Source organism: Plasmopara halstedii (assembly GCF_900000015.1).
Source record: "Plasmopara halstedii genome assembly, contig: Scaffold_1561, whole genome shotgun sequence".
NCBI classification, from domain to species: Eukaryota; Oomycota; class Peronosporomycetes; order Peronosporales; family Peronosporaceae; genus Plasmopara; species Plasmopara halstedii.
In genome coordinates, this window is record NW_020188473.1 from 369,543 (window position 1) to 394,919 (window position 25,377).

General features: G+C 43.3%; 5 protein-coding genes across 5 annotated transcripts; 3 read left to right on the forward strand and 2 right to left on the reverse strand.

Moving 5' to 3' along the window:
- Window positions 1–468: 468 nt before the first annotated feature.
- PHALS_01488 (uncharacterized protein) lies at window positions 469–795 on the forward strand (the record flags this gene model as incomplete). The annotated part of the gene is made up of 1 exon (XM_024715888.1): window positions 469–795. The coding sequence occupies one exon, from the start codon at window positions 469–471 to the stop codon at window positions 793–795; it is 327 nt and encodes a 108-aa protein (XP_024581542.1).
- Window positions 796–5,898: 5,103 nt separating this feature from the next.
- On the forward strand, window positions 5,899–6,991 carry PHALS_01489 (elongation of very long chain fatty acids; the record flags this gene model as incomplete). The annotated part of the gene is made up of 4 exons (XM_024715889.1): window positions 5,899–6,081; window positions 6,161–6,283; window positions 6,375–6,554; window positions 6,644–6,991. The coding sequence occupies 4 exons, from the start codon at window positions 5,899–5,901 to the stop codon at window positions 6,989–6,991; spliced, it is 834 nt and encodes a 277-aa protein (XP_024581543.1).
- A 10,294-nt stretch (window positions 6,992–17,285) lies between these two features.
- On the reverse strand, window positions 17,286–18,355 carry PHALS_01490 (elongation of very long chain fatty acids; the record flags this gene model as incomplete). Its single annotated transcript, XM_024715892.1, has 4 exons — window positions 17,286–17,639; window positions 17,722–17,901; window positions 17,967–18,089; window positions 18,173–18,355. The coding sequence occupies 4 exons, from the start codon at window positions 18,353–18,355 to the stop codon at window positions 17,286–17,288; spliced, it is 840 nt and encodes a 279-aa protein (XP_024581544.1).
- A 2,793-nt stretch (window positions 18,356–21,148) lies between these two features.
- Window positions 21,149–23,488, forward strand: PHALS_01491 (signal peptide peptidase-like protein; the record flags this gene model as incomplete). Its single annotated transcript, XM_024715893.1, has 1 exon — window positions 21,149–23,488. The coding sequence occupies one exon, from the start codon at window positions 21,149–21,151 to the stop codon at window positions 23,486–23,488; it is 2,340 nt and encodes a 779-aa protein (XP_024581545.1).
- Window positions 23,489–23,763: 275 nt separating this feature from the next.
- On the reverse strand, window positions 23,764–24,974 carry PHALS_01492 (uncharacterized protein; the record flags this gene model as incomplete). Its single annotated transcript, XM_024715894.1, has 4 exons — window positions 23,764–23,817; window positions 23,874–23,950; window positions 24,011–24,744; window positions 24,880–24,974. 4 exons carry the CDS (start codon window positions 24,972–24,974, stop codon window positions 23,764–23,766), a joined length of 960 nt encoding a protein of 319 aa, XP_024581546.1.
- Between the last annotated feature and the right edge of the window lie 403 nt (window positions 24,975–25,377).

Genomic DNA, 25,377 nt, shown 5'->3' on the forward strand with positions numbered 1-25,377 from the left:
CTTAAAAACTTAAAAACTTTTAGGAACTATCTTTTTTGTCTTCAGGTAGACAGAATAATTGCTTTATATGATATCAAATATAAATTTGATTTTTACAGTAACAAAAATTAGCATCGTCCTATTTATATGGGGAATATATACTGCAAAAAGAATCAATAAAGCAGACGTGTCATTATTGTCATTTAACGCCTGACTATGCGCAGAATAAAGCACAACATTGACGTCGAGGTGAACGATTGTTGCCTTCACTTCCTGCATCAAGACACCATTCCTATCTTCTTGAGTTTGTCGCTTTGCTCTAGACCTAGTCTCAACCTTGATTGAGACCAAGCATTATTGGTAGTCAGAAGCGCTTTGTGCTGCACATCTGGTCTCAATTCTCGAGGCGCGAAAAAGGAGAAAGAGTGCGCTAAGTCTTAGTGACAAAGCTGACAGACTAATGTTATAAACGTGGGACCTTGGGCTTACATGCGCGTTGAGGTAATGTATACCATCCAGGTTCACCAGACACTTCCAGACACCCTGATAGCACCCTACCACTGCGACACGAGAAACTGGGCTACCCAGACCTATCATCTAAAGCAGGAAGAATTGACTACTCGCGCGAACTTTTTAATGGTAATATGTCAAATTAGTCTAAGCTTGGAGTGCGACCGATGCTCACATGGTTATGTTTTCGGATCTGCAAACAAAAAGACTGACTTTTACAGCTTCCAGGGGCCTCAAATTCAGATTTCCTCTCACAAACAAAAGGTATTGAGCTGTATAGTGTACGAGGCGCTAGATCGTCTCTAAAACATGTCTTCACATCTAGATAGCTCGTGAGAGCGGGGGTAGTTAAGGATTGAAAAGTTTTCATATAATATGAAATTCAAATGCGTTACTGCGTTACTTTATTACGCTTGACTGCGTTTGCCTATTGAAATTCAGTCCCGCTACTGACGTGTATTAGTCGTTTAGCAAATTGTTTTTGCCGTTGCTGTATTTGAAGATTTACCATGATGCCCTAACAACTTTGGTTTGGCTATTGTTGTCTTACTCAAGTATTTTCTGGACGATCTAATTATTTCGAACTCGCAGTTTAAAGCTTAACTGCTGACGTATGTACTCTGTTTAGCAAGTCTGTTTTGACAGAAGCCTTTATTCAACGAATAATAATCGTCGCTGGTATTGCACGCACATCTACAAACGTTCCGTGTAAGCAAGGATGTAACTTCGATTTACGACTGTGAGCGTCTATATGTAGGCTGATTAACAGTGCTTCATTTTAACCCATAATCCCAAAATATCGACAAATTTATGCTTGATTTATCTGTCTCTAATGATTTTGTACATTCTGGCATTTGGTGTTGGTGTCGCACTCTCATCACAGGGATATTGACTTTGCCGAGAGGAAGTTGTCAATTTAATACAATTTTATTCGTGTTGATATCAGTATTGGGTCGATATCAACGGCTCCGGCCCCATCAAGATTAGACCCAATTCTTGGAGGTGTCAAGGAGATATGGGGTTATATAAACTTTTCATAGATTATAATCCTGTAAAGCAGAATACTACGAATTCAACGAATCCTAAAAGAGAGGGCACTGCGCTCTAGTCTCGCGATCGTCCTACGCATGTGCTTCAGAAAATATCCATCATCACGCATTTAACATTTGAATGGGGATGATTTACGAAAGCTATATCCAGTGGAACCTTTCATCAACTATTGACAAACTTTTATAACTTCAAGGCGCAGGTCACAATACAAGGGACTGGTTAGCCGCAAATCATGTTCAAGTTTTTTGTTAAAGATTAAGTTGGTTGGGCCCTCACCAGCAACTTTGTTGGTGACGATAGCTAGATGAGACATCTTGTGTTCATGATATAAATAGATCAATATGCGACGTCAAGCCTACCTCGGAAGGCATGTGGCGATCGTTTAACGTGTTGACACGTTTTGCGCGTGTACTCATAGGTGATTATGCACTTATACATGTCGGGCCGCCAGCACATAGCGCTTACTTAATCATACGTATTCAAATGCCGATGTATAATGTGGTCTTCCAAGGGTGCATCATTAGCCTCATTCAGGGCCATATTACCCAGTATCTCGTATAAAGTATCACCACACTGGTGCCACGTCGGTCACTGCTTTTATAAAGTAAAACTTTAGAAATTTCTAAAGGTGCAATTGTGTATTTAAACGTCATAATAAGACGACATTCAGAGTTAATATCACTATGCATCTCAAACCCTTCAACAAATTCAATGCATGTAGCATTCGACCGGTACATCGTACATTAGGTGTTATTGAGGCGTGACGTAACCACTTTCATATGAGACAGCCCATAATCATGACCACGCAAAAAGCGCATGCGTCACCAAATCTGGCCGATCCGGATTGAGGTATACATGGCATAGCAATGTTGCCATTTACTACAAGAGATGTGGTTACGTCGTCGCTATGCACATCATGCAAGATCTATATAGATAACAAATGACATAGATGTACCAAAAAATTGACAGGATTATACTTTATCGTCTGTAGTTCCTTGTCTTGATCGGTGAGGTCTCTTTCTTCCGTATTTATCTAGATCAACCGATTGGACCATTCTCTTAGGTACATTGGCATTTAAATGGAGTAAGGCATGACTTATAGAGGAAAGGCTGAAACGTTTTAGACGGCAAGAAATGGTCAATTTGGGTTCGCACCATACGGAACCGTCGGATTAGATTTAGAAAAGCAATAATCAAAACACACATATGATGCGACTCTTATAGTCTCAAAGGCTGTCACTTCTGTGTACTCCAGCACCACAATTTTGACATGCATTTGTTCTGAAACTGGATGGGGGCCGCCTTGCCATGTCTGTGTAATTGCCACTCAATCTGTTTTCTTGTGCAATTATCCGGGGAGGTTGGGCCACTTCGTTAAATTTATCTGGAACAGTTGCACGAGCCAATCCACAATGACTTAATCTTCGCGAATTTTGCTCGCAGACATGAGTACCGATGAATGGCATCTCATCAATTACTTTGTTTTACTTGGTGATGAAATCAACAGCTTGTTTAACTGTATGGACCTGAGAACGACCCGCATATATTATTGCCGATGCATAACACCTCTTTGTCGTGTTTCTTACAACTATGAACGAAATTAACGAAAAAAGTAGGTACGTGCGACCGCAGTGGCCTCCTCATCCGATGATTGAATGTCGCTGGTGTATTTTATTCAGCATCTCCCCCGGCATCCTGTTCAATAAATTCTGCAGTGAGAGGAAATAGAGCAGTTAACATTAGTCATTAATATTTCCACCGAATTATTCAAGAGTACTCAACGGGATGCAGTCGATAAGCTGTTCTGCAGCACGTCATTCCTTGAAGGCAGAGTTTACACGCAAAGGGACTTAACTTTTGCATGTTTGCCACTTGTCATTAGCCTATTGATCCGGCAAGTCTCCTCCAAGTGGAATGTTTACTATTTTTACCAATTTGCTGTGTTTCTCACAGGCGACAATAACATAGCTTTTTTTAAAAAGGCTACTGACTTGTAACGCAATATTTGGCTCTAAAAGTCGGGTCAATCGCATGACGCAAATTTTGATCTGAGGGCAACACCCACGTAAAATCTACAGTCACCACATCATGATATTCTATTAACAAAAACTGTAAAGATACGTCAGATTCTTTAGAATCGCCATCCCACTTTCTGTCCTCAGTGCACTTTGGACGCTCTTAATAACGTGTTTATCAATGATGGATAATACGCTCAGCTTCTCGGCCGATACTTACCATACCAATTTCTTACTCCTACCGCCTTGCAATACTTCGAAAATATCTGAGAGGTAAGTCTTTAAGCTTTACTATCGCTTCTATTGTGTTAAAAGAGGAGATTCAAATCCCCTTCTACTATTGAATAGGCTTTTTCGTCATTTACCCATGGAACTTCACCGATCGCCCGATGCTAATGTCATATGATAGCTGACTCAGCCGTACCATTTCATTGCGCCAAGATAGACCATCTTTTCTAGCTTACGTGCTCGACCTTTCTACAGGCAATTGTCTTGTGTTTCTTCCGGCGATTTCGGAAGGGCGAGATGCCCAGTACGAATTACTGCTTCATGTTGTACACACCAATCTGCACCCTCGATCTTCACTGGCTCTTGCCTCCAAAACTGTGGTACTGAGTCGCTCTTATTCGTCTTCGTTGAATCAGAACTTAAAGGTGTTCACACAGATTCGCGTACAAACGCCCCACTTGCATTGATCTCCGAACGTCCCGGCTTACTGCAACAATCAAACGTTTACGTTATAAAAATCGTGTGATATAGTCGCTAATTTCCATCTCATTATCTACTTCCTTTGTGGGATCAGTCGAAATGACTCAGGCGTCGATTGACTACTAGTGCTACCAAGTGCAGCGGGTTGCCGTAGGTTACCGAACTTACCTCGATGAGTACGAGGGTAGCGAATTGCGATCCGCTACCCTCGTACTTCAAACCTTGACCAGGGCAAAGGAACAATACTGTTCATTGATTGATTGTTTTAGTTGCGACAGAGCCACCAATATCGAAAACCTTGGATTTCCTAAGTAATATAGTAATACCTAATATAGTAAGCCTAATTGATATAGTGATATGCACCACTTCTGGCAATCCTGCTACGTAGTGGCTTCTTGTTACGGTGAAGCCACACCGCTTTCAACGTAATCCACACCTATGTACGGTCGCACCATCCGCCCTTTTTTATAAGGGTAACTGCAACCCCGTTCTACTTTGTCTGGATTAGCGCAATTCATAGCGGGTAACCCCTCCAACAATGCCCTGATCCATTCGAAAAAACAATATATGTAAGCTTATTGAGGATAGGTACACAAACATTCCATGTTTCATCCCACTCCTTTAACGGCTCCGTCGTGGGATTATCTACTAGTTTCATCGTGGGAGTCGGGGTGCTTGTGCACTTTGCATCAACAAAGCCTTGACTCCAAGAGTCCGTGTGTACAAAAGCACAGATGCTGATTTCTATCCTCTACCATAATTAGGCGTCTAGTTACCTCTGCTATTTCCAGAGTGTTGATTAATGCCATACACATAAAACATGCGTTTTACGATAAAGCTGTCTATTTTTCTCAAGGACCGCTCCTTTTTCGTCATGGTTATAAGTACCAATAGTAAGAACAATTGAATCGAAAGTGAAGTGTAAGTATACAAGCTATTCAACAAAGTGGCAGCCTAGCAGGCAAATACAAGGAATAATATTGGAAGTCGAGTGCAAAAGTGAAGAATGGGCGAAGATTTGCAGTTCTTCCTCTATGTATAATGACAGCTGCTCGTTTTCGGCAGAACATCATTGTCCAGAATTTTAGAAAACAATGTAATCGTCTTTCGTGGACTAATCTTAAATCTTCTTTGCTACTCTCTTTTGATGTAAATACGAACTATGCACCACCACGGACTATCTATATGCGCTTTGAGGAGCTCGGGTTTTGTAGCAGCGCGATTTTGAGTTTGAGTTTTGCAATGGTCGTCAAACGTTGCGCTACGTACTTGCAAAGTAGATTGCGATGGCTGCAATTCGCGGTATTTGCTTTTAATGGACAACAAATTGCGTGTTACATGCTACAACGTGGGCTGCTATCGTTTTGGTCGTCCTGTTTGCCCATGCTTCTAAATTTGTTTCATTGATGGGAAGTCTGTTCTTAGTAGCATTGGGGGTCACGCCCCCCAACTCCCCCAACTACTTGTGTCGTTTTTCTGGTCGTACCTTTTTATCAATTATTTTAGTTGTTTTCTGACTTTTATAGTTCTGAAAATAGGATTCTAGCCAATAAGTTTGAGTATGGAAAAGATATGAATCGTGTGGCTAGTGTTATCTCTTGTCATAAAGGAATTCGACCCATTAAGCGCAGCTGTGATGTCGATTACAATTTGGGCAAGTTATAAGCGATGGGCAGACGCTCAGGAAACGCTTTTTCTTGACTGGGTCGATCCATCCGGCCAGTACAAGCTCTCACCCATGCAGGACTTGCCCGGCGCTGACTTTGCAACAGCATTTGCCATATGCGTCGTCTATGTCTCCTTCGTCGTGATCGGCACGGTATGAAGATCAAGTCACATGGACGTTTTTAAATTGTAGTATCTGACATCCATCCCCAAAATTATTATGCATTGTTCAGTTGGCTATGAAGGCTGGTATTCCGCCGATCAAGACCAGTCCGTTGCAATTCATTTACAACCCGCTACAGGTCGTGTTGTGCTCTTACATGTGTATGGAAGCCGCAATCCTAGCATATCGAAATGTACGTTTGTCTGAATTACCCTTCTGAGCAGTAATTTCCATTTTGTCAGGAGAGTCTTCAAGTTAAAATCTATTTTTTCGCCAATTTTTAGGGTTACTCTACGGCGCCGTGCAACGCGTACAACGCAGAAAAACCCGTCATGGGTAATGTGCTTTACATGTTCTACCTTTCGAAGATCTTAGATTTCTTCGACACCATCTTCATCGTTCTCGGCAAAAAATGGAAGCAGCTCTCTTTTCTGCATGTATACCATCACCTGACCATATTTGCGGTACGCATGCTATGGATTCACTTTAAAGAGTTTCGATACTCACATTACGATCATCGTTATCGTGATTGCTTTTGATCAACTGTGAACAGCTCTACTTTATGAATTTTCGGGTGGCTTATGACGGCGACATCTATGCCACGATTATCCTAAACGGTTTTATCCACACCATCATGTATATGTACTACTTTGTCAGCGCCCACACACGTGATATTTGGTGGAAGAAATACCTCACCGCCATGCAATTGATTCAATTCATTACGATGAACGTACAGGGATATTTAATGGTGTCTCGTTCATGCGAGAACTTCCCTCACAAAGTACCGGTCATTTACCTCATCTACATTCAATCGCTCTTTTGGCTTTTCATGAACTTCTTTGTCAAGTCATACTGCTCCAAGCCACGCAAGTCTCTCGATAACAAGAAAAAGTTGCAGTAGTTCCATACGTTAGCTAAATTCAGCTGAGTGGGGGCTCTAGTCAATGCGTTCGAAACGATTTTGGCTGTTTAGCCATCATGTTGAGGGTTAGATCTGCATCTGCGTATTGGCTCCAAATAAATTTGTTACTTGTCTATACCTTGCCCAGTCACCATCTCGATACTTTGAATATGGGAGACTTTATTGAACATTTCGGGTACTCGCATGCGATTTTAAATTGTAGTAACATCTTCGTTGCGTGGATATAATGACAGATGATCTGATTTGAATGATAGACGCCATGGATGAGCATTTCAAAAGCCGTACAAGGCACACACAGCAAACGATCAAGCAAACAATTTACGTTTGTGAAATGCAGCCAAGACCAAAATAGTGAATAGACAACTTTGTACGGCCATAAACGTATAGATCGCACAGCAAAAATCGCTCGCTAAAATTGTGCAAATTCAGAGTACAAAAGATGCCGTGAATATCTAAACGAGCCTTCTTCGCTGAAGAGCCACGTTTAAATCTATTGGGCACGTACGTGCAGATCCTATGAGCTTAACTGGAGGTAGACCATGCACCAAGTTTTAACAATGATTGATTTATGTAAAGAAGCCACTCATCTTTCAGCCATTTGTTGTCACTCATATACGCACAATTGCCAACGATAATGCTACCAGCCTTCTCTTAATGCACGGGACTGATGCAGTGTTAGAAGCCGCTCCTGCATGAGGTTGCATATGAAAACACTTGTGGATTTTGACATGCTGCCAAAGTTAATCACAAGCGCAGGCTTCCGTCGAATTGTCCCTTCCATATTGATTTTCATGAGATTTTCAAACTTCATGCATCACGTTCACTCCGTATCACTGACCAAAAAAGTCAACGTTGACAATGATGTAAACAAGCCAAACCACATTGAGAAAATCATGTTGTCAACGTCATTGTCTTACCTCCAAGGAAAGCCAGTAAATTGTAGAGTGGAGGCGCTTCGCATGCGAATCGTCAAAATATGCAATCTATTAAATGACTCATGATGAATATTGGTTTCGACTTTTCCTGTTTAAATTTCCGATTTTGAGACCTTGAGCACCTCCGTTGCTCGAGACTTATCTCTGCGTCAGTCTGAGCAGCACCGAAGTAGTGCTAACTGACTTTGTTCTTCAGCGTATCGGCAAAATAAACCATTTTTTGTCAAATAGGGAACCCATTTTTAAGAAAAATTCGCCGCGGAATTTTTTTTCTAGAAATGTGAAATCATGCACCCATTACGAGTAGTGCCATAAACGCTTACGATACCGCCATAGGCTACGAGCAGTACACGGTGGACATCCTTTGGAATAAAAGATACGACTTATAAAGTAGTTTTTTTTAGTCGCTTGGCGACGTGTGCTGTTCGATGATTTTCAAAGATCGCTTGGTTTGGAGTCTCTCACTTAAATTTGAAGCGATACCCGTATAATTAGCTCCGACTCATTGCCCACTTCTTTCTGAGCGAATATCAACAAATGCTCCAGGCTGTAACTTGTCTTGCAGTGTCGATACGCGAATTTATCATTGATACGATGGTCTTACGTAATGCTAAAAACTTGGAGTTTTTAAAGAACTTCAATCTCGCGTATCCTCGCATCAAGAATCCGTGTGCATCTGATTTTGCGATGACGTGATATGTATTTGCCAATGAATGAGCTAATTTTGGCAAAAGATATTTCTTTCATCACTTCTCACTACTGTTGATTACTGGTTGCACCGTTGGCAACGGGTACATACTCGAGTATAATACTATCGATGGTGTCCAGCACTGCCACAAGATGAGCCATCTCGGTCAAAGAGTCCACAAAGACCACCAAACCCGTTTTGATCGCCGAGTCCTTCGGTAGGCCAAGCACAAAGTTCATACTCATGGACTGCCAACACCCTGAAGATACTGGTAAACTGACCAGCGACCTCGCAGTATTCGGAAAGAATTATACCCTCATACACGTCTCACATACGTGCTGGGCCGCCAATAGTGGCAACCCACCGAGCTGTACGTCTTCTCACGACCGAGATGACAACTGAGTAGAGTGTCGTGGGCCTCATAGAGGATACAATAATTTAATTTCTCATCGTAAAGAACAACAATTCGTGGCGTATCTGTCGAATCGGTGCTATAACACAGCAACCCGTTATTCAACGAATATCGGTGTAACAGTGCGCGCAAACGCGACGACAATATCTTGTCCGAGTTTCCAAACTCCTAGCTCACGAGAGCCTGTAGCAGAGCTACACACATACTATCGCCCGCGTATGCGGCGCGAATCGAATTTGTCAACGACGACGTCACCGTCGTGACATTAGCAAGCTCATAATCCGGTTTGCGTGACAACACATCAACCAAAGCATCCTGCTTTCCCGGCTTATACTTCACCTCGAAATTAAATTCTGCAAGGAATGAGAGCAACTTGGCCATCCTCTGCGTGAGCTGAGTCGCTGAGTTGCAGTACATTATGACGCATAATCTGTCAGGATCTCAAACAGCTTCGATCCAAGCAGGTGTACCCTGAACTTAATAAATACATACTTTGTCGCAAGAAATTCCTTGATGTGGACTGGGTAATTCTTCTTTGCAGCCTTAAGCTGGCGAGATTCGAACGAGATCACCCGATCTCGCCTCTCGACGTGTGCTTGCAGCAATGCACAGACAATGGCAAAGTCAGAAGCGTCACAGACGACACTAAAAGCCGATCGGGGTCTGGCAAAGAAAGTATTGGTGCATAAAGAAGGCTGTCTTTGACCCTGTCAAAAGTCTCCCGATTCTTGGTGTCTCAACACCACTCGCATCCTTCTTAAGAAGATTCGATAATGGCCGTGCCATTTCCGCAGAAATTGCGCTATTCTTGTATAACTAATTGGGGAGGTTAAGCCACTTGCGCAAGTCCTTTTGATTCTTTGGAATTGGCCAGTTTATAATGGCCTTGACCTTAGCGGGATCCGCTCGAAAACAACGCTTGCCAATGAAGCACCCCAAAAGGGAAATTTATTACGCGCGTAAGATGCACTTATTGTTATTAGCATACAGCTTATTCGTGCGCATGCACTCGAGCACCGCTTTCAAATGAACAATGTGACTCCATCTCTGTTCTCAGCACCCTAGAGAGGAATCACGCGCCGAAAATGCGCTTATTGGCATAAGCATCCAGCTTATTCGTGCGCATGCCTCGAGCACCGGGCTAAACTAAACGATGAGGTTTTCCCCATCTGTCGTCCCGTGCCCCGCACGACTTCGGACGAAGATGTCGTTGAAGTATGTCTGTGCATACGCCCGATGGGGCCTGAACAACTGCGTCACAAGACGATTAGATGTTGCTGGTGGATTTGACAGCCATTGGGGAATCTCCAGCCACACCCAGAGCATGCCGCTCGGAATATTCACCGCTGTCAATATAACTAGCTCTCATGAGCAGTTGGCCATACGAAATGACCAAGTCGTTTGCGCAGTACTTCGTACATTCAACCACATCATTATAGATAACATCCTTTCTTATAAGCGGCGCCTGTGCCGAACGGGGGTTGCGCTTAGCGTATTGTAAGCGTGAACGATACGCCATTTGCCATCCGGCTTCCGGACACAAAACGTGGATGTCGAATGGGGAGGCTTGCTCTCACGCACCATTCCTGCGTCGTGCTTCGCGCGATAAGGGCGTCAATGACGTTATGGGCAGGGGACATTGGCGTGTTACGCAGTATTTGATTTTCGGATCCAGGTCAATCTAATGACGCATACCTCGGTCCGGAGGTAGGACCGACGGCGGGTCATTGGAGACGACATCTTGGAACTCCTTTTCCAAAAATAATGCGGATTTTTCAGGATTGATGATCCACTACAAGCGTTCAGCACACCCTTAGTGCCTTCCAAGACAGTTTTATCAAGAAGCGACTTCGAGTTCATCTTCTCGTTCGGTCTGATGATAACCACCTCGGCTAAATTGTCTGCCTTTAAGGCACCACTTAACACCTCGAAGGACATCTCGTCCAGCTCACGACGAGCACCCACCACAGAAATAGCCTCAAGGGTGACGTTGCCGTCTTTCTCATCCGTCATACCCTTGTACAAGGGTGTATAGCTGTGCTATCGTCTACGACAGATACACCCTGGGTCACGGTCGACACCCAGCGTCTTGCAGATACATAGGTTTTAAGTCTCATCGAGGTCAAGTGGGAACACGCTCTCAGCGTCGTCCAGTGTTCTACCCGAAGCCTTGATGTTATTAACACAATCAAACAAAGAGCTGCTATTTCCGCAGTCTTTGTCCAGTGGATAACGTGCCGCTCTATGCGCACCTGAAGGTGCATGAAGCTGGCGATTGCCTTGCGTTTTGCAAAATCAAAGCTGAGACGGCGCTCAAAGCGCACGTCCGCTTCCTTGTGGCTTTGCTGTAGGGTAAACCCCGAGGAAAGTTTCTGGTGCCGCTGCACCCGTCGCTTAAAAAGCTCATCATCATCTGCAGCAGTTTCGCCTGGGGCGAGCACCACAGAAATAGTCCGCATTGCGGGTACAGGAGCGCTTCCTTTTTGAGCTCAAAGTTGAGCGTGGTATGATCCATTAAATCTTCTTGTAGTACTAAAATGCGACCTCGGAGAGCCTTCCGCTGATCAAGCTCAGCTTCTGTAGTGGTCGGGGCCCGACTACGTAGACGCCTAACGATCGAGTGATCGCGTCTTTCACTTCAGTAGCGGGATCTGCCGAGCGGAAGCTGTATTCCACACGAGGGTCTAGGACCGAACGTGGATACGAGCGCATGAGAGCTGCTCTGTGGACAGCCTCCAAATGCTGCTCCTGTGCCTCGTCGAGGCGCCTGGTTATAGTTCCACTTCCCCCGGAAGTCGAGAGAACACTTTGTCTACAAAGTTTGAGCTGGGATCACGTAGCGACGTTGGCGCACCTCAACCTCCTCGTCTTCCCAGGCTGTGAAAGGTGTTTTTGACTCGTAGTCGACAGCTTCCAACTCCTCGACGAGGCAATCCGTTGCCTGGGTGGGTGCGGTGTGTTGCGCTCGGTTGTCGGGGGCTTGGGATGTGCTTTTCGTGAAGCCGCGGACAAACTGTCCGGAGATGCACCCCGTGCAGAAGAAAAAGGGCTTTGCCCGCGGCCGCCCTCAATACCAGTTAGGCTTGGTGTTTTGTGTGTCGTAGACTCAGAGCTCATAAAGTGGAGAATTCCAAATGTTGTTCTTTAAGAAGGTGCAGACACGCGAGCCTCCTATAAGACGACCGTTGAATGTAAGTGGGAGAGTGTAACGGGGTTACACGTACCCTTATACAAATGGCCGGGTCGCACAGGATGGTGTGACCGTACAAAGGTGGGAATTACACAAGTTGATTTAACCACACAGTGGTGGGGCTACATCGTAGCAAGAAGCCACAACCAGTAGTAATACATGTTAATTAGGTTTACTACATTAGTTAGGTATTAATATATCAATTAGGAATCCTAGCTTTTATATAAAAGCGATCTGCTGCCACTAAAACAATTAAATAAAATTAAATTATTAACATTGAATTCATTTGCCTTGGATAAGGTTTAAGGGTACTCTTGGAGATAGCGGATTGCGATCCGCTACATTCAAACCTGTTTTGTAAAGAACGTTAGGTCGGTGACCTTAGATTGGCGCATTCTAAGCTAAGAGCTACTGCAGCCCTGCTCAACAGTAGAAACAAAGCGATTCTCACTGGCACTGGCGCGTGCCTTGCGATCTCCACACGCCAACAGACATCGCATGTGTTCAAGTATCGTGCAAACAACTTGTTTATGCGGGGCCACCAAAATTCGACACTGAGACCTTGGTAGGTTTTTCTACGGCTAAAGTGACCGGTATATATGCGCATCGTACACAATCTTGTGCTTTAAATCATCGTTGTGGGAAACTACAACATGAAATTACCGTAAATCTTACTTGCTCCGGTCCTCCATTTCTTCAAGCAGAAAGTAGGGTCTGGTAAAGATATTGCTTCGTCTGCGACGAATCTTGTCATGCACGGCTACCTCGTATTAGCGGGATCGTGGTATGGCTATAGACTTTGACCTTTACTAGAAGGAGATGTAAACACATTCACCATTTATGCCGGCTTCGTCTTTTGCTACGATCGTGAAAGGTCCGATGTATCGCGATCGTTACTAAGTCTTCTCGATTGTAGGCACTGCATGTGCAGGCAGGTTGATTGCATTCGTCAGACCTTATAACATATTTGTGTGCGCACCGCCTATTTCAGGCATCGGTATGTCTTGGCTACTAGCCAAAGCGTTGCGCACCCTGCATATGACGCTCAATTTCAACAAAATGTAATCACTAAGTTTGTGTAGCTGTATCAACAAGTCAATTTTGATTGGCAGTTCCTCCCGAAGGCACTTCCGAGCGGTGTCAATGGCATTCAGAGGTTCAGCAAATTAATTATGTTACATGAAATTAAGCCTGTAGAGGCATGCACTGCACTATTCGACGCAGATAAAATGTGTGGAGGCAATTCCCTCCAGCATAGCTGTCTCTATAAAAGTGCTTTGAGATATTTCTCCCACCTGGCGGCTAACGCCTTACGTCTGACCATCCGCAAAAAGATGCTCAGCGGATGACATCTCCAATATGGAGCCTAACACCTTGAATTACGTTCGAAGAAACTTTGAGTTTAGGAGCGGATCTATATAAAATAGACTGGCTACCGGCAGGATCCACACCCGCCAAAATATCGCTGACAACAGATAGATGAACCATCTTGTTGAGGCGATCCACGAAGATCACAATACCAGTATGACCGGAAATTTTGTGGACCCAAAATAAATCCACACTGATAGACTGCTAGCTCTTCAGGGTATCATGTGCCTCGTACAGCTTTTGAGGTCCTCATCATGAGGCATCACTACGCTCAAAGTATCATATGGGTCAGTGCTGTAATACATCAAGCCTTAGGATGAAGCATGGCGAGCGTATACCTTTTGTCAAGGATATACTTGATAAAGACGAAACCCATCGTGTCATTATCCGAGACGGATGTGGTATCGATGTCGCCAAGCACAAAATGCATGGTTTGTATAATCACAGATGACTTAGAGTCAGTAATGTGTACACTAAAGTCGACAATTGTATACTCCATCAGCTTGTTGTTAATTACATCATTCATTGCTGCTACTTTCAGCTTGGATGACGCGTTCACGGTTACCGACATCTTTGACTATATCAAGACTGTGGTAAAGGCTAAAGTGATGTAGACGACAACGAATGACCGACTCAGATTAGGAAAAGCCGGGATCGAGGCACGCATAAGTTTATATGCTACAGCCGGTAGAGACAACCCTTTCTCCGCATCCCAAAAGATTATGATTTCCTTATTGGTGTGTGGTCGTGCCTTGTGGGCAGTCTTACACTTTACGCATGCTAGCTAGTAATTGGTCAGATTAAAACACAGCTTTAACTCCATTAGGAATGAATGCACCAGTCAAGCTACTGTGAGCTGTATCTTAGCAAAATCTTCCCAAGGATCTGCTTTTCAATAGAGCAATCTAGTTTCAGATTTCGTCGGCGCCAACGTCACATTTGTCTGCAACTAATCCCACCCAAATATTCAATCATTCCTCGAAAATATTCAATGTGGTACTCACTCCCAACGTCTTGTACTCTGCAAGACTATGACGAATGCATATGAGTTTGTATATGGCTCCGATCTGGCCTTGTACAGCTGCGCGTCAAGATAGTGTATGTGACTGCTTCATTAGTTGGTTCTTGTGAGACAACTGGCCACTTTTTGAGCATTACAATCGAAGTGTCCAATGCAGTCAGCAACATATATTTGTTTTTCATCCACAGAATAAAAAAATACACTAACCAGGTTAAACTCGCTGAAAACGTTGCAGTCGACATGGTTTCTTCGGCATATCTGTTCGAGGAATCGGCGATCGCGCTGCAAATTAAGCATATCATAAGTATGCGCAAATTACCACTTGCTGTTGATCAGATGAGTTTTTCTATGCTACATACAAATCCGTACGTGCTTAGCACGGTAAGGCGTCAAAAATGCCACACACGATACATGGTCAGAATTTCTGCCGTGTTGACGCGAAAGTTGCTCCGAGCACCAAGTCAATTGACGCACTCCTTAATTTAAAAGTAATACCTGCATTAGGCCTTTCATCATCGCGTCTTGATAATGTCTTGAGAAAAATTTAGAAAATATTAGTAGGATCCTTAGGGATAACTGTCCAACTTCTTGCGCTCAGTGCTCTGTGATTCACCTCAATAACTATTACATCAATGAAAAGGACAGGTTCAGCTTCAAAGTTTTCACCAACCGTACCACTTTAGGGGCTTTTTCACAGATTGCCTTTTACATAACTTTTAGTGATAGTTCCGTGGGGTCTTCCGCTAGAAGTTTTTGGGGGAGACTAAGAGCACCATGGACTAAACCAGTCATCTCGTAAATCGATGAATCGTCTATCACACCAATAAACCGAGAGGCTCCACAGCTTCGTGCGGTTGGCCCGTCACATTTAAATACTGTATCAGCGGCAATTTTACATCGTGACAAGGCTGAGTCCAATAAGCCATTGTCTCACAGAGACAGAAGCACGCAAAACCTTTTTCAGCGAATTCACGGCTCGTAGGGTTCCTGTCGCGCTAAACTCAGAACAAAATTGTATCTCAAGTCAAGGTTTAAGGCTAGACAAAGTTTCACGCTGTCATGACCCACAATTTTCATATACAGACTAGACACAAGTAGTTTTACTATCGCCAGACGCACGGAGTCTTTTATACGCATTGACATTCTCAATACCTCCGCATACTGTCCACATTTTCAGACAATCGCGCTCCATACATAATATTACGAAGATTTTAAATCAAACATATATTTCAACTGTTTTACATAGCCCTTTAAGGAGTATGAAGAACTAATAATCCCTGGCTGTATGCATCACATATCTTAGAAAAGCATTTCCATTTATAGGCTGTGTACCATCGACTATGACCTTCATGAGGTACAAAAAAATCTAGTTTGCTCGTATTAGGCGGCTATGCGCCTACGATTACCAAGAGGAGCTCGTTGAACGTCTTTGGGCATGAGTTTGATCTTTCTTATATTTCAGCCGAGAGTGAAGAGGCACGCAAGGCGCAGATGTTTAATGTCTCAAAGAGAAACCTTTGTGAGTACCGCTAAGGTGCTTAACAGCTGAATTATCACTCGCTACATCCCCAGCATGGCTGGTATTCATCAACTCTGGAGTGCTCATAGAGCTTCAGTTCAGCCCGAATTTGACTTCTCGCTCGACATGGCTGAGATCATATATGTCTCCTTAAATCCTCCTTTGTTGCGAATGTTTCTTTCACAAAAGTACCGCACGATATTGCCCATTATCTTGCACAGACCACTAGCTTGAAGACAGTGTGTGCAATGCGAATTAATGGTCATGCATGAAAATCTCTCCATAGGGAGAGATTTTCAGTGTCATGTCCCTCAAAAAGAAGGACACATTGAAGTCACAGTTGGTGCCGTCTCGGCGTCCAAATGGGGATTTTTGGCGCTTTTCCAATCGCTCTGTCTCATATCAGATGACTGCCTTCAGGTAAACCATTACCGTGTGCCGCCCTTTGGCAGCCAGGTTCAGATTATCCCGCCGGGGCTAACAACAAACATAAGCTTCCTTACGAGTACAATCATGTTTTATCCCCACAGATAACTTAGTCCTCTCATGACTGAGTCGTGGGTTCGATTACTAGTGCTACGGAGTGCAACGAATTGTCGCGCACTTTGCACAGAGGAACCTCTAATCACATTGGAGCGGAAAATAAATTATGTTTGCTTCTATATAAATATAGGGTTTGTTCCATTTGAACTAAATAAACATTCACAAATCTCCATATCTTATCTTGAAACTTTCTGTATTGCTCGACGTATCACATACAGTTCCATTATCTTTGAAATACGATAATTCGTTACTTTTATACATACAAAAGAAGTTTATCGCTGCAATGTGAAATTCATATTCATGACACATGCTATTCTCTGGGGCAAGCGCTCGTGTTCGTTAAACCATGACTGTGTAGATTGCCTCAATATTAACCCACAAATATATTGGTACCGTACCTAGGGTAGCCAGATTCCCAAGTATGACGTCAAGGATACTGTGCTAATATCAAATTTGAATTCATGCAGCAAAAAGACCACAAGATTAACACTTGGCCCAAGCTAGAGAAGGCTAATGATTCATCTCTCATTATTTTACTCGGAAAAAACCTAAACTGTGTTGTCCAGCCGCTTGCTTCCTTTCATAATGACGGGTCCATTACACCATTTTCTTTTCAGCCTCGACGGACTTGTGCTTTCGCGAATTCAAGCAGTAATTCACGATGAAGAAATTCATAAAAAGCCAAAATAGCGATTGCACGTATATAAGGTATATAACTGAGATCTTGTAAGGCATGCCAGGGCAGGAACGCGAAACCATGAGATAACCTTGTGCGTTCATAAGTAGAAACTGGATCATCTGTACTGTCGTCAAGTAAGGCTTCCACCAGATTTCGCGAGTGTGCGAGCTCACAAAATAGTACATATACATGATTGCATGCACGCCACCGTTAAGTACTATGGTCATGTAGAGATCACCATCGTAGCACGTGCGGAAGTTGGCCCAGTAGCACTAGATAAGGCATAAAACAAAAAAGGCAAATGAGAATTAAGCTTGAATGAGGATCAGCCGAGCATAATCAGCAAAGACTCACAAAAAAGACAGTGACGTGATGGTAAACGTGGAGCACTGAAAGTTGCTTCCATTTCTTTCCCATGATAATGAAGAAAGTGTCGCAAAAATCGAGTACTTTTGACAGGTAGAAGATATACATGAGGTTACCCATAACGGGATTTTCATGATTAAAGGCATTGCATGGGGTGGCCGAGTAATCCTGCAACAGTAAAATTACATTTGTGAGTGGCCGGACATCATGGATTCAATATACTGGGTGCATACGTTGCGGCGGGCTTGCAAGATGGCCTCGACAGTCATGTACGAGCACAGCACGACTTGCACGGGATTGTAAATGAACTGTAGTGGGGCTGTGTTGAGTGCAGGTATGTCCGACTTCATGACAAGCTGTATCCAACATGAAAAGGCATAAGGATAGTCCTTAAATATTTTGCTTGCAAGCGAATAATGAGGAGGATAGATAAACGTACCGTGCCAACTACTACAAAGGTAAGGTATGCGACGCAAAGTGCGAAGACCGTACCAAAGTCAGCAAGAAAGTAATTCTGCATTGGCGATAGCCGATAGCGAAGGGTTGGGTCAGCCCAATCCAATAGCATGACATCCATGCCTTCAGCCCACTGCTTGTAGCTATCGAGAAGTACGCTGGCCATAAATCTGCTCGAGATGCTACAATCGCCAGGCGCTGGCGAATCGCGTTCTGACACTACAATGTGAGTTGGGGGGAACGAACGTCTTTTACCGGTCAAAGCTGACCGCCATTCACACTTAGTGCATTAATTCTGAAAGGTGCGCCTGATTTCGACCTTAAGTCAGTGGGTTTTACATTGCGCAACTCAAATGGTTGGTTAGATCTATCGCAGCTTAGGGGTAGAGCAACTACTAGATTTAGAGCATATTCTGCAATTCAGGCACTTTTCCTATCAGGCAAGGTAAATTATTGGTAATATATTTATATAAATGAGTATGGATGGCAATCAATTTAATGACAATGCAATAACATCGACAGAAGCGGATCATACTTACACCGCATGATTTTTGGATTTATTTTTATAATTTCTCAGAGTGCGGAAATAATATTTGTATAAATACGCTAAATTTCTTTCACATGAAAGAATATTGTATCACTCAATATGCTGTGTTGGAAATCGCACAAAATCAAAAGAAGGCGCCAGAAAGGTTTCGTCTAGGTATTGCAGAAGCTAGTCAAGGCCACATCTGTAAAATTTAAGCTCTACGAACTGGGAGTCGGGGTCGTACCGGCGTTTAACCCCGATTATGAGTCTAGAGTGTCACTTGCTCATAGAACTCAGCATTGCGTGAGTTAAATTACCGTCGGTAAACGAAATGAACGAAATTGGGCGTCACACACTTAAACTGTGCTTTATCAGTAGTAATCAAGAGCTACATACGAAAATTTATTGAGGTGTCCAGCAGATAAATAGTGCGTCTAACCAGCTCATAAATACACGCACAGCATAGATCTGACGGTTGAAGTGTCTCGCAATTGTAGGTTAGTTGGATACATATTTGATGAGCACTTTTAAAGGCAAGCGCTTGAGTCCATCGTCATTATAGCAGCGTCGAAGCGGGCACACCTTTGTTTGTAGTCGCGTAGACAACATGATTCTTATCACGATCGCCCTTCTGCTTTGTATCTCCCCTAATACTACCCTGTTTCGACTTTAAAACCAAAAATTTTATGTCAACATACTAGTAACTACTCATTTCTTTGATTTACTTCATGCTCTACATCACAGGACATGTTACATTAGGATTCACAAGGATAGGAAAGAGAAGGTAGCGTAAGAAACGTATGCGTAAGAAACGTATGGCTGTGAAAAGCAAGTGTATTCTGGACCCCTCAAAGGATGTTTATTGTCAATCCGCGTGTCAGCAGGCTAGAGAATTGTGCTAAGGATTACTTCGGTATTTCTGATCGCTTGGCAACCACTAGGCACACTTTGCTTTGCGATCAGGTGCATGTTTCAGAGGACTAATATACCACATTATTTGCATGCCTCAAAAGCAAGGCTTAAACCAATTTTGACGAGAAGCTTATACTCCAGTCTCAAAAGGTGCTAAATATTAGCTCTTGTCTACTCCTTATTTTTCTTCACCGGGTGCATAAATAATACGTGATTTGTCTGTTTGAAATAAGCGTTCCTTAGTTAACGTGCTTTAGCGTCATGAGTATGTTAGCGAACGGACCCACGATATATTTCTCTTGAGACAGCAACATAACAACCTTAAACGAAATGCTAACAGAAATACGACCACGTCACTTTCTTGTATCTATCCTTTATCTGCAAAGCAAGCTGATATACGAATTCACAATTACCTCTCGAGCTATAAAAATTCTGAAGAATCCTTTACTATTTGTCATAGCTTTTGATACGCTCTCTCTGTGGTACTTACGATTTTCAAATCTTTTATGAGTTGTGTCAACAAAAATTGGTCTAATTTTGCGTCGAATCATTATCAACAGCTGCACGCAAAACGTCACTTCGCATTCAAAAAATTAAAAGCTTAACCATTGTTATTGCCGTTTTTTTGGCCTCATTGCTAAACTTCTTGTATGGTCGACATTGTTATATCGTGAGCAACATCATCAAGTCCATTACTCCTTAGTTTGAGCTCTTAGCATATCTTTCCAACGCTGTTGAGATTTGACTCATACCCAGATCAAGAAGTAATTTCTCGGATGGTGCCGATTGCGGGTGATTAAATCTCGCTATTTTTCTTCTAGTCAAAAATACAAGGATGTACAACACGATGAGGATGAGGTCATGCGAAATGTAGCAGTAAAGTTGTGGATAATTCATTATAGTTTGAATATCTCCTTGAAGAGCTTTTGTAATATTTGATGGACATACGATGAATAATCTAATAACCTTCGGTCTCAAATGTAACATAATACGTATTTTATCGTATTTCATCGTATTTTATCGTATTTTATCGATGTATTGCCTTGCACCTTTCACTTGAGAAAAATCACAAAGGTTGGGTTAGTACGCTCCACCCAAGAAGTAAGAAACTGAGAGCTACATGTCACTTACTCCTTCATTGTATTTCTTTTGGATTTTAGATACATAGAACAATGTCTATTTAGCTACACTCAACTAAACCATATAATTTCTACTGCCTTTGTAGTACCAATACTTTGGTACTTTCCACCACGTCGTTACCGTGTTCTTAGCTTGCACTTTATAACATTATACAGTAGACACTATATGAGTTGATTTCACCATAAAAGCTCATTGAGATTTAATAGAAGTATCAGTAGCGTAACTCTAAAAGTTTGTTCAAAACATGCAGATAAAATAAAATCTGGCAAACAAAGACTCGTCTATGCTTTTGCTGTCTAATCGTGACCGTACCGCACGCACGCACTGTGATCGTACCGCACGCACGCACTGTGATCGTACCGCTTACTATTCTTCATAATGGTGCTACATTTACATGTGCTATTTCTAGCTGCGCTATTGACGTCCTGTACCGCTATAAATCCGGCAGACTCGATTTTATCCGGTGTTCTCAATGTCAAGAATTCAAAGGCTGTATTTTATGTGTTAAGTTCCGCACAAGAAAGCTGGGGTGAGTCGCTTGAGGCCCAGAAGCTAAAAGACGGTGCAAAACATGCATACTACCCTCTCGTGTATAATGCGAGCGGTCTAAGCAACAGCTATGGATGCAGATCACAACGAGATTTATTAAATACTAGCGGTGACATCATATCATCGGACTACAACTTGTCGAGCACCGATCGCCAAAAATTACTTGGATTGCCAGACGAACCTTTCGTTTTGCTCGTGGACCGCGGCCAATGCACTTTCACGGAAAAGGCATATTTTGCACAGGAGCTAGGGGCAGCCATATTACTTGTCACTGACACTCTTGAGCAGCTATACAACCGATCCAGCGCCGTGGACGCTACCGAAGACGAGAAACAAATGGAATTTTGCTGCTCTCGCGGCTCTGGTAAGGCAATTTGGAATTCCGATACCATCGATTTTAAATCATCCGCATGGAAAGACAATGCGGGTGTGCGCTCTTGCACGAGTAATAGCAAATGTTCATCGCGCATGTGTGTGCCGTCCGGTGGTTCTGACATGCAAGTATGCTGCGCTTGGGATATACCTGACCCTATGGAATTTAGCTATTCAGATATCGTAACGAACAAGAAATCGGTTAGCGATATTGTGGTTGTACGAATTTCCATCGCTGGTGGTGAATCACTTAAGGAAATGCTGTCGTCTGAAAGCGACAATGAGGACGGACAGTTATTAATTTCTGTTTACAAACGCGAACCACCAGTAGTAGACCCTGCCCAAGTAATTCTCTTGATTCTGGCCTGCGCTACAGTTTTTATCGGTTCATACAAAGGAGCCGCTTACGAACGCACCAAAGCACAGTTGAAGGCGGCACTACAAGCTGCTGATGTCACCTCTTCAGACGCGATCGCCCAAGCTCAAGTGGCATACGAAGAACATGACGAACGAGCCCCGAAATACAAACAACTTGATCTTAATTTTTGGTATGCTTCACTATTTGTGTTCCTTGGCTCAGGACTTTTGGTGTTGCTCTTTTTTGTCAACGTGATGATCGTCGTAGTGGTTTTTTTTGGCATCGGCTCTGTGTTTGCTACGTTCCGAACTATTTGGGAACCGCTCATGCGACGGTTGCCGGGTAGATTTTTGCGCAAGCTACCGTGGTGCGACGTCTTATGGCACTGGGGAGACCTGTTGGTGCCGGCGATGTGGAGTATTGGAGATTTGCTTGCTCTCTTTTTGTCAGTCTTGATAGCGCTCTTTTGGTTTTTGACGCGATTTCAGTCATTTTCGTGGATTTTTCAAGACGTACTGGGTGTCTGCTTTTGTCTCGTGTTCCTCCGAACTGCCCGTCTGGTAAACCTTAAGGTGGCAACGGTGCTACTGTTGCTACTCTTCGTGTACGATTTGTTCATAGTCTTCATTTCGCCCTATATATTTAAGGAGAGTGTCATAATTAAGGAAGCTACGGGTGATGCGCAAAGCTCTTCCAGTGGCTACTGTCTGCGGTACCCGACAAATTCGGACCACGATTGTCGCTCTGAAGTTATGCCCATTCTTCTGCGAGTCCCCAAAGTGCTCGATTGGCGATCTGGTTTTACAATTCTAAGCTTAGGTGACATCGTGGTGCCCGGTCTTTTATTAGTGTTCTGTGCGCGCTACGACTATGCCACGCGGGAACAGCTCTTCGGGCGTTTGAATCATTTCGACGGCAACACGTTGCGTGAACGTTCGCTAAGTATCTTAAACGGGTCTTCGATAACAACAACAACAGGAAATTTGGACCAGGACAGAATCAGAGCAGAGCTTGGAAATACTAATCTTGATCAAGCTTGCCGTCGTGGGCTTTTCTGCTTGCTGATGTGGGGTTACGTTGTTGGGCTTATTTTCGCGAATATTGCCGTTGTTACAACGGGATACGGACAGCCAGCGTCATTGTACCTTGTGCCTTGTACGCTAGGGCTGTTGATTATTGTTGGATGGCGACGCGGAATTTTGAGCAAGTTGTGGGAGGGCCCGCCAGAGCTGATTCCTGGTTACATCTGTCGCAAAAGTTTTCGAAATGGCAAAGAGTTCGACATATACGAAGTAACTCGATTGCGAGGATTGAGTCTGGAAGCTGGCAAGGCTGAAACAAACGAAATTTTAACCTCCCAACAGCAAGAGAATTGTACTCCCGTTTTTGGTTCTTACACCAGTGACGATATTATAATGGACAGCCGGAATCAGTCTTGAGGCAAGTACGTGCTTTTATTAGCCACCTTAGTATAGCTCCTACTTGAGAGTCTAACCAGATATAAAGTAGCAGTCTCGTTGCCCTCGTTACAAAGGGTATAGCACTATACGTAAATTAGATCGGATCGAGATTTCTTACCCACTTCTCCCAATTATCCTCAACATTTAGCTCATCATACTGCAGTCGATAGCTATGCTTCAGGATGCAGTATTGACGAAGAGATTGGGGTCACTTAGTAATCAAGCTGGGAAGCAAATATCACTAAAATATTAGCTTATGTAGTATAAGCTGCCGAATGCTTTTTAAAGTCTGGTTTCATGCCAAATTGCTGCATTTGGAGCAGTAAATTAGTACAGATTTCCTGCAAATGATAACAAAACATACACTGAACAGATCTTCGCAGCTTTCGCGTTCCTTCTCTATTTCAATCACCGCATCGCAAAGGCTTGTCGGATCAGCATCTATGAGTCATTATAAACAAGTCAGTAGAGATGGCGAAATTGAAATTTAGAAAAGAAAACCTCTGTTTAAGGTCGCAGTATCATTAAATTGGTGATGAGAGGAATGCAGAAGCTGAGAGTTGTGACCAGTAGTCGCATTTGGTATAATTCTTGGCGACAAAATCGAGGGTGCTGAAGCAAAAGGGTTTATCTGGGAGACTTGATCTTGTGAGGAGCTATTTTCCCAGTCGTCCCAGCTTTCACAATCGTTCGCTAAATCGTTCTCAGTGAAGTCGTCGCAAAACTCATCATCGTCATATTGACAGTGGCTGAATGGTTGCTCGTTTGGTACATGAGTGTATTGCACTTTGGACCCCTTCGTATTGGCATTTCCCGATGCAGTTGAGCTATAAAATAAGCTAGAACGTCTTTTCCATCCCCAAAGAAGTAGAAATATACAACAGAAGCCCGCTAAAATTAAAAGAATTAGAGAATAACTGCCTTGGTTCAATATGACGGGTGCTTGAGTCACAGCAGAGTCATTCATCAAAGTAGCTGTGGAGTCATAGGCGCGCTCGGACGGCTTCGTTGTAGCCGTCTCCAAGATTTTCGGATCGTTCGGTTGTTCCTGAGGATCTGTTGGTATTTTAATTGTACTAATTTCTTCACTTGTTATATCAGCAGCTTTTGTGGGTGCAGAACCACTGATCTTGTTGTCCGTCGCATTGCTGAAATTTGATTCTGGCATGATCTCAGGCCACTGGATAACAGCCACTTTTGTTCCTGTTTTCTCCCGACCTCGTGCTCCTGTAGACCTGATTACAGAAACATCGTAAGTCGAGTGCAACACTCTCACGTTTATGTTGCCTTTGGCGTCAAGCGTATCCAACGACATTTGCACACCACCACCTACGCCCGGTGCATTAGTTGATACATCATTGCGCACGTACCCCGCGATGTTGTTCTGGGATTTCTCTTGCCGGTTGTCCATTGCGTATACCAGGATCCACGTCGTCTGCAATGTCATCGCAGCTACAATTGCCATCGTACTTTTACCAAATTGTTGCCTTCTAAGTTCGAAGGTCAATTTTTACGTAACTTATGAATTAACATCCAATGATGGAGTCATGGGATGCAGATAATTCTACACAAACACTTTTTGTTGACATACTACGTCAAATTGTACCTAAGCTTGAATCAATATCGGTGAAGAGTACAGCAAGGAGATTTCAGTTTGGCGTTGGCTTAGCGGAGCTACCAGGAGGGAGCTCTGGTGTTGTGGAACGCTATGAATGTCCCAGAGCGCTGCCAAGTCTAAAGCAAGGTGCGTGGAAATGTTGGCAACTTTCCGCGTTAAATGCATTTTCCGTCCCAAACCCAAAGTCGAAAGTATGATCTCATTACCAGTATGATTCAACATCCAAAAACTATGGATCGACTGAAAATGT